This window comes from Metarhizium robertsii (assembly GCF_000187425.2).
Source record: "Metarhizium robertsii ARSEF 23 chromosome Unknown MAA_Scf_6, whole genome shotgun sequence".
In the NCBI taxonomy this organism is placed as follows: domain Eukaryota; kingdom Fungi; phylum Ascomycota; class Sordariomycetes; order Hypocreales; family Clavicipitaceae; genus Metarhizium; species Metarhizium robertsii.
In genome coordinates, this window is record NW_011942204.1 from 437,985 (window position 1) to 450,619 (window position 12,635).

The 12,635-nt window shown below is 53.1% G+C and overlaps 8 protein-coding genes across 8 annotated transcripts; 5 read left to right on the plus strand and 3 right to left on the minus strand.

Moving 5' to 3' along the window:
- Window position 1: 1 nt before the first annotated feature.
- MAA_11319 (uncharacterized protein) lies at window positions 2-229 on the plus strand (the record flags this gene model as incomplete). The annotated part of the gene is made up of 1 exon (XM_011413307.1): window positions 2-229. One exon carries the CDS (start codon window positions 2-4, stop codon window positions 227-229), a length of 228 nt encoding a protein of 75 aa, XP_011411609.1.
- Window positions 230-1,474: 1,245 nt separating this feature from the next.
- MAA_08155 (uncharacterized protein) lies at window positions 1,475-2,395 on the plus strand (the record flags this gene model as incomplete). Its single annotated transcript, XM_007826153.1, has 1 exon — window positions 1,475-2,395. The coding sequence occupies one exon, from the start codon at window positions 1,475-1,477 to the stop codon at window positions 2,393-2,395; it is 921 nt and encodes a 306-aa protein (XP_007824344.1).
- A 1,243-nt stretch (window positions 2,396-3,638) lies between these two features.
- MAA_08154 (Glycoside hydrolase, chitinase active site protein) lies at window positions 3,639-5,116 on the minus strand (the record flags this gene model as incomplete). The annotated part of the gene is made up of 4 exons (XM_007826152.1): window positions 3,639-4,660; window positions 4,717-4,766; window positions 4,835-4,936; window positions 4,995-5,116. 4 exons carry the CDS (start codon window positions 5,114-5,116, stop codon window positions 3,639-3,641), a joined length of 1,296 nt encoding a protein of 431 aa, XP_007824343.1.
- A 640-nt stretch (window positions 5,117-5,756) lies between these two features.
- Window positions 5,757-6,041, plus strand: MAA_11320 (uncharacterized protein; the record flags this gene model as incomplete). The annotated part of the gene is made up of 1 exon (XM_011413308.1): window positions 5,757-6,041. One exon carries the CDS (start codon window positions 5,757-5,759, stop codon window positions 6,039-6,041), a length of 285 nt encoding a protein of 94 aa, XP_011411610.1.
- A 571-nt stretch (window positions 6,042-6,612) lies between these two features.
- MAA_08153 (uncharacterized protein) lies at window positions 6,613-7,662 on the minus strand (the record flags this gene model as incomplete). The annotated part of the gene is made up of 2 exons (XM_007826151.1): window positions 6,613-7,370; window positions 7,587-7,662. 2 exons carry the CDS (start codon window positions 7,660-7,662, stop codon window positions 6,613-6,615), a joined length of 834 nt encoding a protein of 277 aa, XP_007824342.1.
- A 458-nt stretch (window positions 7,663-8,120) lies between these two features.
- MAA_08152 (putative protein family UPF0261) lies at window positions 8,121-9,404 on the plus strand (the record flags this gene model as incomplete). Its single annotated transcript, XM_007826150.1, has 1 exon — window positions 8,121-9,404. One exon carries the CDS (start codon window positions 8,121-8,123, stop codon window positions 9,402-9,404), a length of 1,284 nt encoding a protein of 427 aa, XP_007824341.1.
- Window positions 9,405-9,748: 344 nt separating this feature from the next.
- Window positions 9,749-11,525, minus strand: MAA_08151 (Major facilitator superfamily domain protein; the record flags this gene model as incomplete). The annotated part of the gene is made up of 3 exons (XM_007826149.1): window positions 9,749-10,084; window positions 10,148-11,098; window positions 11,151-11,525. The coding sequence occupies 3 exons, from the start codon at window positions 11,523-11,525 to the stop codon at window positions 9,749-9,751; spliced, it is 1,662 nt and encodes a 553-aa protein (XP_007824340.1).
- A 324-nt stretch (window positions 11,526-11,849) lies between these two features.
- Window positions 11,850-12,635, plus strand: MAA_11321 (alpha/beta hydrolase fold family protein; the record flags this gene model as incomplete). The annotated part of the gene is made up of 1 exon (XM_011413309.1): window positions 11,850-12,635. One exon carries the CDS (start codon window positions 11,850-11,852, stop codon window positions 12,633-12,635), a length of 786 nt encoding a protein of 261 aa, XP_011411611.1.

Genomic DNA, 12,635 nt, shown 5'->3' on the forward strand with positions numbered 1-12,635 from the left:
CATGAAGACCCCCATCCTGCTGCAGGCCTTCTCTGGACACGCCTTTGTGGAAAAAGGCGTCGTTCATGCCAGCCTCGATGTTTCCGCAACCGTGCGGGCTTTTGATAAGCGGATCCGCGAGTTGACTGGCTTCCGCTTGAAAGGGCTGACACCAATCTCGCTGGCCAAGAGTGTTAGCGTCTCGACTCTCTTTGCGCAAGTCCGCAAGGACGCTTTGATAGAGTTTTGATGCTCTCGGTAGTAAGGAAAAGAAGGTGGCCTAGATCGAGGGCACGACTGGGCGGCTCGACGGCTACAATTACTTTTGCTGTAAAGCCGGCAGAGATGGTCGAGTGGTTCCAGAACTATGTTTGGATGGTTGAGAAGCGTAGTAGCTCGAGTAAACGGGATCGGTAACTTATGAAAATTATGAATAGACTATGGAAAACACGCAAGGGACCAAGTTGCTTTCACAAGAACAAGAAGGGCCGCTATTGGTGGATCTTTTGGCCACGGCCTAACACTCAAACCCGACAACTGCCGTGAGTCGTGGCTGTCAAACCAGGATAAAAATAAACGATAAGCGATACTATTACTTTACAACGGGAACTAAGCAGTTAGGTACAGGTATTGCAGTCAGAATTGTCATCGCGTCAAGGGCTATAATACGACTAAATCGAAATTGGCAATGCCTTAACATGGAGACTAATATGGACTACGCGTGCTTGAAGAAGCAAACCTCCCTCTTTGTTTTTATATGCATGACCTACGGTGAACAGTCTGTGCCGCCCGCCAGTCAAGTATAGCTATCGGTGAATTCTCGTCGGTAGGAATCGCACGTACCCGTCGCATCTGAAGTCGTATAACGGCTTGACGTCCCGCCAATCTCCCTCTTTTGTATCTTAGTACAGGATTTTTATCATCTAGCTACTCCGTACGGTGCCTGCTATCATGTGATAACTTTCAAGCTCTGGTGTACAGTAAGTTGACCTCCCGAGTAGTTACCAGCCACTTGCGCCACACTCAGCCGCTTTGAGCAACTGCCAGGGGATGACTCGCTCCACCTTTATGTGGGGCCGTACTGGTGATCTTGGCCGTTGATCCAGGAACAAAAAGCTTGGCTGTCTTGGCACGCCTCGTGGAAAGGAAGCGAACCTCCCTCACAGAGACATGGGACAATTGTTTCCTGACATTGAAGCCATCACAAGCCACCTAAACCCTTTCATCACCATCTACTCCGCATACCAAATTTCCTCTGCCTCCAATAGCTCACATCCCACTTGACGACCCTAGTCTCGAGAAAAAGAGGTACAGGCACAAAATATGGGGCTTCGGCATCTCACATCCGAATATCGTCACGCAGCGCAGCTTGGGACACGAGGCACACGAGCCAGGGGCCTCTCTCCATTCCCAATATCCCAATGTCTGCCATTTTCCCCCTCATATCGTCACCCTCTCGCTATCGGCTGCGTTTGCCAACAATCTCCTCCCTAAAATGCATCAGCACGCCGGTAGTCATGGTCCGCATCTTGCACAGCTGGTCAACCAGCTCGTTTCGCAAATTGCGCCCTTCTCGGGCCTCATTCTTACCATTGCTGCCTGCATCCTCGCCGCCATCCGCATCTACCTCCTCGACCTCGTCGTCATTCCCAAGTTCTACTCGCCTCGAGTCCTGAAAGACCTCACTGATGCTCAATTACGGAGCTTCGTGAACCATCACGTAGCGGCCGGAACCAAGATTTTGCTCATCATCGTGACGGCTTACCCACTGCTCGCTATTCTTGTCGGCTACGGAACACCGCACACGCCCTTCTCTCCAGGATCATCGACGACTCTTGGAGACGTGTTGATTGTCTCGTCGCAAATCTTTACCGTCATGTACATCTTTGAGCTCTTTTACCGCGATAATATCTCGCCCATCAGTTTCGCTCACCATGTTGGCGCAATCATCATTGCACAGTCAGCCATTGCCATGAGCATCGACTTTGATCACCAAAGCGATGCTGTGTACGAGTTTATTCTTTGCTTCATCTGGGGTATGATTCTTCCGCCACGCTCTCCCTCAGTTTCGCTGCCGACATGGCCCATTAACGCGAGCACAGGCACTTTCGATGTTTTGGCCGAACTCTGGCCTCACATCGCCATGATCATCTACCGCACTCACAACTCGAATCACGTACTGCTCTCTCGATTATTTTATACTACCATGGCTCTGGAGCTTGTTGGTACCACGGTGGAAACCGTTGTTGTCATGTGGCTGTTTGGAAGCCTTTGGGACAAATGGAGCTTATCGCTCAAGATTGTGACGCCCCTTCTGCACTTTTTATTTTCGGCGGCCCAGCTCTGGGGGGCATGGATCTTCTACAAGCTAGCCAAGGATCAGCGATTACGGCACGTGCAAGGTGCCAAGAATTGATGAGTAGATCAATGCAACTCCTCCAGCTAGGACGTTTCAGAATACATCCCAGCTCCATGATGCTACCGATTTGGACAGTCCACCTGTTTTTACACTTCGCAAAAACTTTCCTAGTCGTCAGATACGCTTCTCCTTCATCTCCCTCGCAACTGAATGGCCCGATGCTAGACCCTCGAAAGCATGAGGCAACCCCGAGTAGATATGGAACTGTGTCTCCATATTTGCGGCGAGAAACTTTTCAACATATACTTTTTCCTTCAAAAGTAGATGGAGCTGGCTAATATCCATATAAAGAGGAGGAAGCCCTGCTGCATCTTCAACTCGTGCCGATGCAGCGTGTACAGGAACATCGTTTCTTCCTACCTTGCCACATTATCCTCAGCATTCCACACCGTTGCAGCGCCTTTAGGGATAGATTCTTTATTCCGGTCGTCAAGCATGGACAGCGAAGAATCTGGGGCGCAATTTGCGGTTGTAGCTGACGACGTCGAGCGAGAAGAGTCAGTCCTCCAGCCAAGCCACCCCCTGCACCCCCGCCCATGACACCAAGTTCAAGGCAACCCGGCAGTCGTCCAGAGGTATTGGGTAGGGGTATTCGGGAGCAAGCCGGTAGTCGACGCAGAAAAGCTGAACACTGGTCTTCAAGACATATTCTGACAGCCATGTGACCATGACTGCTGGGCTGAGTGATATGAATCCCCCGCCGTGCACATGTAGGGCTGCGGGTTCCTTTGCCGAGCTTTGTTCCGTTTTCTTAGACGACAAGTGTCAGATTGGCAGCAAGTAGCCGTTTGGCGTTTTTTACATGGTGGGTGGTTTGGAACACACCCGGAGGTACGCCCGTCTTGCCCACGAAGCTTGCAAGAATCTCTCGCCTCGCCCGGATATCGTGTACAGGGGCCGTTGGCAAGGTTTTAAGAGTTGGCATGAGTGGTGTTGGTGTAGCAACGAATTCTTTGTTTAATTCAAGTCCTATTGTACTTACTGGTCGGCACTTTTACTACAACAGTCGAATGGACAGCTAAGGCTAAGACTTATTTTAGTCCTGTATAACTATTTAGACAGTCACAAGAATGAAGCATGGGAACATGGCAAGACGCGTGGGTTGAAAGAGAGTCTATAGCCGCACCAAACTAATAGCATACAGGAAAGAGAAAAGAATGCCGCGCTCCAACATGTGGACTCGGCCATGGAACGAATGTATAACTAGGCGCACCAAAAGCAGCAGCAGCAGCAGCAGCAGCTACGAACAGGCCATCTTGTTCCTGATATTGGCATAGCGCGAGTCCGGATAGTCGAGCAAGTTCTGCGAGGAGTCGAGCGAGCCCAGGGCGCGCAGGCTCGTGCCGATGAGGGATTGCGAGCCGTTGCGATCGCCCGACGCCTCCCAGAACATGCTGCCGCCGAGCCCGAGGCGCTTCACGTAGGCCACCTTGTCGCGCGTGACGGTCGGGGTGTCGTACGAGATGAGCTCGCGCGTGCGGTTGTCGTAGCTGTAGACGGCCTTGGCGACGTCGTCGTACATCTCGACGGCCCCGGCCTTGGGCAGCTTGTTGTACATGTAGGTATCCGGCTCCTCGTTGCCCTCGGTGGGGGGCGTGGAGGTGAAGGGCTTCCCGAGGCCGGTGGTGTTGGGAAAGGCGCGGCCGTAGATGGGCATGCCGAGGACGAGCTTGTGGGGCGGGACGCCGCCCTTGATGTAGTCGCGGACGGCCGAGTCGGCGGAGCGGTTCACCAGCTGCGGGTTGGTGTACAGGTGGGCGAGGTGGCCGCTGGCGTTGGACCAGGAGCCGGCAAAGTCGTAGGCCATGAGGTGGACGTAGTCGAGGATGGCGCCGAGCTTGGCCAGCTGCAGCTTGTTGTAGGCGGCGGCGCCGGCGGGCGAGGCAATGGTCAGCTGGAAGCGGTAGCCGGGGGCCGAGCGGGCGGCGTAGGCGTCGAGCTCGTCGCGCAGGGCCTGCAGGAGGAGCACCATGTCGGCGGCCTGCTTGGCGTCCTGCGGGTACTCCCAGTCGAGGTCGATGCCGTCGAAGCCCCAGTCGCGGACGAGCTCGACGGCCGACCGCGCAAAGGTGAGGCGGGTGGCGTTGGAGGCGGCCACGGCCACGGTGGCGAAGGCCGGGTTCTGCGACCACGTCCAGCCGCCGATGGAGATGAGCAGCTTCATGTGCCGGTTGGCCTTTTTGAGCAGGAACAGCTGCTTGACGGCGCCGTAGACGTTGGCCGTGTCGGATTTATCCTGGGCTGCAGGCAGCGTGAGCTGGACTGTACATACTTGTGTACATATATGTACATATGAACCGTGGTGGGATCGGACTTACAGTCTCCCGGGTAGCGCCTCTCTGTGTCGGCGACGGGATCCGCAGAGAAGCTGTGGGCGGGTGGTTAGTTGGCCGGGTCGCCGGGGTACCTATTGATGGCAGACTGGACGTGACTTACACGGTGCCGTTGATGGTCAGGTTCAGAAAGGCGTAGTTGAGGTGGGAGATTTGCGGCGCGGGCAGCGCGGCGGGCTGGAAGTTGGTGCCATTGTGAGTGCCCCTGTTGCGGCCGTTAGTCTGGGCGTTTGCCACCTGTAGAAGGAACACGGAAGGCGCACCAGTTGGTAAAGTAGACGGCGTTGACGTAGCCTGTGGAATTTTTTTTACCGGCACATGCAGCGGCAGCGCCAGTAGCAGAAGCGGCGAGCAGCGCTAGTGAAGAAGCGAAGAGAGACGGCATTTCGATGGCCACCGGGGCGTTAGACTAAAGGAATGAATGGTTCAAGTTGGATGATGGCATAGCACAGGACATGCTGGTCATACGGGTTCCTTCCTGGTATTTATGTCACGGCCGCCGGGCTGTGGAATCTGCAACGGCGGGCCGACTTGCATGACATGAGGCCTTTTGATGCGCATGGCCGCGGGTGGAGCCGCGCTCCCGTGTAATTTGACTTTTGCCCATCAACAAACCTTAATTCGGCCCACTCTACAAATCAAAAGCGTCCAAGTATCTGTTGCATATGCTTTACCTCTCAAATTATTCTTCATGCGTAACCTAGCAGGGGGTGGTGCCTAATAGAAACAGGTTTCAAGTACAACTTTTCAATGCTTGAAATTATATAATATCAAGGGGGATTATTATATCGCTTATTGCGGAGTTGTCAAGTAAAATTACAACCATCTCTTTAGCTGCCCAGTGGCTTGTGCTGCTGTACAATTTTCTTAGGTAAGCGAGTCTCCACAAGCCACTAGGCGGCTGTACCAGGCCAAGAATAATAAGAGACCAGAAAAAATATATATATATATAATACACCTTGAATCTTGATAGACTTGGGTTTTTATATTTTTTGCATTTCTACTTAAATATAAAGTATAATGTAATGGGCAACGGGCAAGCCCAGGGTGACGATATCAGCATCGGAGTCGACCGAGTTGAATTCATCTCCACTGCCGAGACGGTAATTACGGAAGATCTGGAGAAAGGAATCAAATTTGCCCAGGAAACGATTCATCTTCCAGCAAGAGATCAGCCACAACAAGATGCGAGCGCCCAAGTCGATCCTCTCAGCAACCTCGGCAATACTTATAGCAAATATCAGCTGTCAGGAGACGGGGGTGATCTCGATGCTGTGGCTAGTGAGCTGGAGAACCTTGCTGTTTGTTAGTGAGGACGATGAGGGGGATTCGGAGCTTATTATTTGGCGCTCACGTTGTACGGCCTTTTAGAGTCACCTTGGTGTCCCACGTGGGCTATAAAGTATGTTTTTTACCGGGAAAACACAGAATGGTACAACTGTTTCCCAGCGTACGAGAGCTCCACGTCTTTTTTTCTTGACCGCCCAGAGTCTTGGCATGTTTCGGGCGGCCTGTATTGGCCACGTCTGGACGAAAATGCGTGGCTGATTAACAAGGACAATAAGACAAGGATGAGTTGATAATTTCGGCAGAATACCAGGATTGCGGAGAAATATCTTGCAGAGCTAGACCGCCACGAGGCAGAATTCAATACAAGACCTATACTCGATATAAATATGAAACTTTCGTGTAAACAATCGAGGCGTGGAGTTGACGCGCTGCTACATCCATCTGCTTTATGAGTTATCCAAAGCTGCATCTGTCCAGAATAGATATGAGCACTACAAAGAAAATAGTCGAATGCTCAGCAAGCAGCCCCCAGATTATGACATTTATTCAAACTGCCTCTTCGTGGTTCTGCGTACCCGGTCGGCTCGTCTACTATTTGACCAATTCCAAGTTGACATCCTTGAATTCCCGAGTAACCTGCTGGATAGCAACCTCTACCGGCAGCCTCTCAATAGAACTAGCACCATAGAATCCATGAAGGCCCTCGACCCTTTCGAGAACATACTGCGCATCCTCTGGCCTGGCGATCGGACCACCATGACACAAGACAATAATATCCTCTCTAATAGCGACCGCCGCGTCCCGTATCTCTTGGATCTCGGCAACGCACGCCTCGAGACTCTTTGCTGTTCTCGCCCCAATTTTTCCCGAGGTAGTCAACCCCATGTGCGCGACGAGGATATCAGCTCCCGCCCGGGTCATGGCAACGGCGTCGTCGGCATCAAACACATACGGCGTGGTAAGCAGGCCCATTTGGGCGGCTTCAGCAATCATGGCCACTTCCCTATCGTATCCCATGCCCGTCTCTTCCAAGCCTAGTCGGAAATTGCCGTCTATAAGCCCAACAGTGGGAAAGTTTTGCACGCCGGCAAAGCCCATGTCTTGGAGTTGGCCGAGGAAGCGGCGCATGTTGACGAACGGATCGGTTCCGCAGACGCCGGCAAGGACGGGCGTGTGCTGGACGGCGGAGAGAACCTCGGCCGCCATGTCGACGACAGTCTTGTTTGCGTTGCTGTAGGGCATGAGCCCTGCCAGGCTGCCGCGGCCGGCCATGCGGAATCGACCGCTGTTGTAAATGACAATCAGGTTGCCGCCGCCGGCCTCGACGCTCTTGGCCGAAAGACCGATTCCTTGGCAGAGAAGAGTTAGTGTGCTATTTATTATAAAGTATATATGCCTAACTTAAATATATTAACCTTACTTATTAACCTAATAATTAAAAGTAATACTTATTATAAATATATATACCTAATTACTTTTTATCTTATTTTTACATAACTAACTTACTTATTTTAATACTATTAAGGGTATTACTATATATCAGACGAGGTGGGCTATTATCATACCGGCACCGGCACCGACAATCGGCCTCTTCTTCTCTATCTGGCCGCGGAGGCGCTGGATAATTTCGTGCCGTTTCATGACGGTGGTTATGTGGACGGGGGGCGGAATTTAGATGGGAGACAGGAGAGATTCAGAAGGACAGCCAAGTCGTACAACTATTGCCGTTTGATTGGGGGACATGATGATTCCATCTGTGGAAACAGGCTGGTTTAAGTACTTGCTTCGTAGTCGATGATGTAGACTTTGAGCTTCTTTACCCAAGGACCTCGCGGCGCCAACAACCTGGGCTGGCAATGGAAATGGCGGCGATGGCGGCGATGGCGGACATCGCGGACGCGGATATCGCGGACATCACGGCGCCGACTCTGAGTGCCGTTTAGTATAAGCCTTTATTTACCAAGCGCAAATATCACAGTCACCAGCATAGTGGGCAATTGTCGCATTGGCGTTGCCGTGTTCATTTCACTCGCTGTGATGAGAAGATAAATCACCTCCCGCATTCCCCGCATCCACCTCTCTCTCAATTTCATTTCAAGATGCCTCACATTGTCATTATCGGAACACTCGATACTAAGAAGGACGAATTCATGTATCTTCGCGAGCGCATCGCCAGCATATCTCAATGTCTCCCTCTTCCAACGCATATCACCCTCATCGACTGTGGTAGAGAGCAAGTGACAAACAGTGCCATCAGCATATCTCGGTCCCAACTGCTGGAACAATATTCCCAACCCGGCCGCCATGTCCCGCCCAGGTCCCGCGCCGAAGCAATTGACGAGGTGATTCCCTGCGCGTCCAAATACATCCGCGACCTAGAACATAGACACAAAATACACGGAATCATCGGAGCCGGCGGCAGCGGAGGCACGAGCATCGTCTCCGCCGTCATGAGAGACGCAGTCCCTCTCGGCCTCCCCAAGCTCATCGTCAGCACCGTCGCATCCGGGGAAACGGGCCCCGTAGTCGGAGAAACAGACATGTCGCTCATGTACTCTGTCGTCGACATCGCCGGCACAAATCGGCTACTATGCGATATTCTCTCCAACGCAGCAGGCGCCATTGCCGGCATGGCCTTGTCCTACGAACAGAGACTGGCGCGCGACAACCCACGCACCAAGACCGCCGGAACGCAGAGAACCAGAATCGGCATCACAATGTTTGGAGTCACGACCGCATGCGTAGACACCGTTAGGCGCCATCTAGAAAGCCACCACGACGCAGAGGTGTATGTTTTCCACGCCACTGGTCATGGGGGCAAGTCGATGGAACGGCTCGTCGAACAAGGTGGGCTCGATGCCGTCCTGGACCTCACCACGACCGAGGTGTGCGATTTGCTCGCGGGCGGGAACATGCGTGCCGGCACCGAGCGCTTCGAGGCCGCGTTGAAAAGGGGCATACCTAACGTTGTATCCGTTGGCGCGGTGGACATGGTCAACTTTGGGCCGCTGGAGACGGTTCCGACGTGTTACAAACATCGTAGATTGTATAGGCATAACCCCAACGTTACTCTCATGCGAACCTCTGACACTGAGTGTGCTGACGTGGCCATGTTTATGGTGGACAAGCTCCGTCGATTCGCTAAGGACGCCTCCATGGTGGAAGTTTGGCTTCCGATGGGAGGCGTGAGCAGCCTTTCGACTCCGTCGGGGCCGTTTGCGGACTCCCGTGCCGATGGCGCTCTATTTGAGACGTTGAAATTTGGATTGAAAGAGAGTGGTATTCGGGTGGTGGAGGATGCTCGCGAGATTAACGATGGCGGTTTCGCAGTTGATATTGCTGAGAGGCTGATGAGTCTTGTCGCCAGGACTTTGGGTCAGTGATGTACGTCACTAGTAGTGTTAAGTACGTAATTCTCTTTGAGACTAGTAATGAATCTATCTAGTCAAATAAAGTAAAAATGAGTATATTCTACTTCACTTGTTTACCAGATACACTAATTTAACGAATGACCCGCTCGAGATTTCGCTCTCAAAATCTCCAGTTGCGCGAAAGTCATGTCTAAGCTTTGTAGTACGAAAAAAGTACCAAGAATTATTAGTTACACAAGGTCTAATATCTATACATAGTGTGTGTGGTATTTCCCCCATGCTTCATAATTGCATAGTGTGTATTAGGATACAGATGTAGCCCCGTTCTCTTTGTCTATTCATATCTACCTACAGGCTTAAACCTTGGAGTCTTGGCTCTCGGCAAACTTGCTCCATTTCCGGATAGTTGGGCCGGAGCAGTAGAAGACGAATGGGACCGGAACCAAAGCGGCGCCGATGCAGCCGAGGATTGTGAGCGTCCACTGGACGCCCATGTTCCGATAGAATGGAATGCCAACGACGGTCATTACACCGGCCGCGGCATAACGAGAGACGGTCATGAATGCCAATGCCGAGGCGGCATAGATATGATAGCAGTCTATGACGTACATGTAGGAGCTAATAAAGATGCAAATTGTACCAAGCCCAAAGACGGCCGAAGCAATAATCGGGGACCAGACAGAAATTCGGGCCTATTACAGCTGCGTATTAGCACTGAGAATACCCTTCGTCTGGACCGCAGTAGCAGAACTTACAAAGTCAGTCCAGGCCATCCAAAACAGGCTGATGGGTATCAAAGGAGCTCCCAGCATGGCGTACCACAAACGCTGTTCGGGCTGGATATGGAACCCGTCGGAAAACCGTCCCTCGGCGTTCTCGCGTAACAGCTTCCTTGTCCAGATATAAGCTGGAGGGACGAGGAACGCGGCGCAAACGATACCAATAACCATGGCGACCCAGATGATGTTGGTCAAACCCTGGGACAAGCCATGAACGTCGGTATAAATATAGGCGTAGCCATCCAAGAATGTGAAGAGCACGATATATACCACAGTCATGTATAAGGAAATCAGCAAGACAATCGGCTCATGTATCGTGATGAGAAATTGGTTCCTCATGGCCCTGCCAATCCGACGACCAAGAGAGATGTGGTCGACATCCATCTCGCAACGAAATCGCCCATCTCCAGTAGCAGCTCTGAGGTGCTTGGCTCTCCAACTCAACAGCAGTGGCGAATAGGTCTCGGGCTGAAAGAATACAATCAATACCAAGACGGCCCCGGACATGATTGTGACAATCCAGCCCGCCCACCGCCAAGAAAGTACATCTGTCTGGCCGATATAGGATGCGATCAAAGGACCCATGGCAGGACCGCAAAAAGATATAATGGCATACATGGGGAAGTAAGTCGTCTTTTCCAACGGGTTCCACAGGTCTGCTATAGTGCCGCCCGCACAAGTCAGGGGCGGGCAGCCAAACACGCCAGACAGGAAGCGGAAAGCGAGCTGCGCGCCAAAGTTTGGTGCCAAAGCCGAGGCCATGACGAAGATGATGAAGAGCGTCAACGAGCTCACGTAGACCAAATTGCGGCCAAGAACTTCCGAGAGAGGGCCGCTGACGAGGGAGCCGGCGGCAAACCCGAGAAGATAGATGCCTGTGAATGTTAGAGCACTGCCCTTTGGAGAGTGTGTTGAAAAGGCGGTTGCCTGTAAGTGGACAGCGTACCAGTTACGAGCGATGCGGCGACTTCAGAGACACCGAAGGCCTCGGCATTTGGGGCGCAACTCCAGAGTAGACGGAGGAGGCGACGCCGACAATACAGCCCAATATCGATACGAGAAGGGTCGCAGTCAGACGTCTAGCCATGGAAAAGTTTCGCGGATTCTCAGCGTCTTGGTCTCCGGCCCATGTGACAATAAAGAGAAGAGAGGATTCGACATCTCTGTCGCCCGAGGTCTGTACGTTGATGCCAGGAATGGACCCTTGGAAGTTGGTTCTGTCGCCTAGAGATTCGGTAGGCAGGGTACATGTATGAGACGGCGTAGGTATGCCAGGCGCGCCGGCAGCATTGGCGTCACCAACTTGTGCGTGAGCAGCCTTCCTAAGACGTCGATATTGTAGAAAAGACTGCATCTTGGCAATAGAATATTGTGTTTTAATTCATGACGCTTCAAGAAAAAAAGGCGTCCAAAACGAGAAGAGGATGCCGGGTATTATATCAATCTTACACGCCCGGCTCATGCATGTCCCACTCGGCCGTTTGGTGTTTTGCCGCGCCCGGTGCCGGCGGGAAAGGCGGAGACGGAGGTGGTGTGGGGCGGTGGGGCGGTATTCGCGGGTCGCACAACGCCGCTTTCTCCGCGCTTCCGAGGGACGCTTCGTCCGTCACAACCACACACGACCCATCGCTCCCAGCACCTACTGCCAGCCTTGTACTGCCAGCCTTGCATCGCCGCGATGCCGAGGCAGCAAAGAAAGAAGCGCACTCCTGTCTCCTGCGAGGCGTGTAGGGAGCGAAAGATTCGCTGCACACGAGACGGACCGCCCTGCACGACATGCATCCACAGGCGTGTTCCTCGGGCACATTGTATTTATAGCGTCGGGTCAGGCCATTCACCACTGCAGTCTGCACCAGCACACGATTCGCGTCCACCGGAAAGCAGTCACGCCGTGGACGACAGTTCCCTAGCTTCGAGGGTTGAGGCTCTGGAAAGGATTGTCCGCCTTCAACCGACGCCCGGGTCGGCGGCCGGCACGGCGTCCCTCTCGACGGGGGATGCGGACATGGCACCCGTGGCCTCCGGCTTCAAGGAGCCTTACCCCGGCCCTTGCAACTCGGACCAAACCGGCACCCTGATTACGTCGAGCTCGGGCCATGTGCGCTTTCTTCCCGTGGCGTCTACTTGGAATATAATCCAAGGCGCGTCGCCCGATGTCTCGCTGCCAGACCAAGGAAATACCGTCACTGACACGCCGGGCGCGCCGTATCCCTTCTCCCGCCGCAATGCTGAGAGCCAGTCTGCCATCTTGGCCATGCTTCCTCCGCCGGAATTCTGCCACCGTCTTAAAGACGTCTACTTCCAGGCCGTCGGCCCCGTACGGTACACTTGCAACCTGACGCAGACCTGCCCAGTGCTAACGTGGCCTCGAATCAGATATTTCCCATCATCCACGCGCCCAGGTTCTCCAAGAGGTACCATCGATTCACCTCCGATGCCGAAGGTGCTCCGATGGAATGGCTAG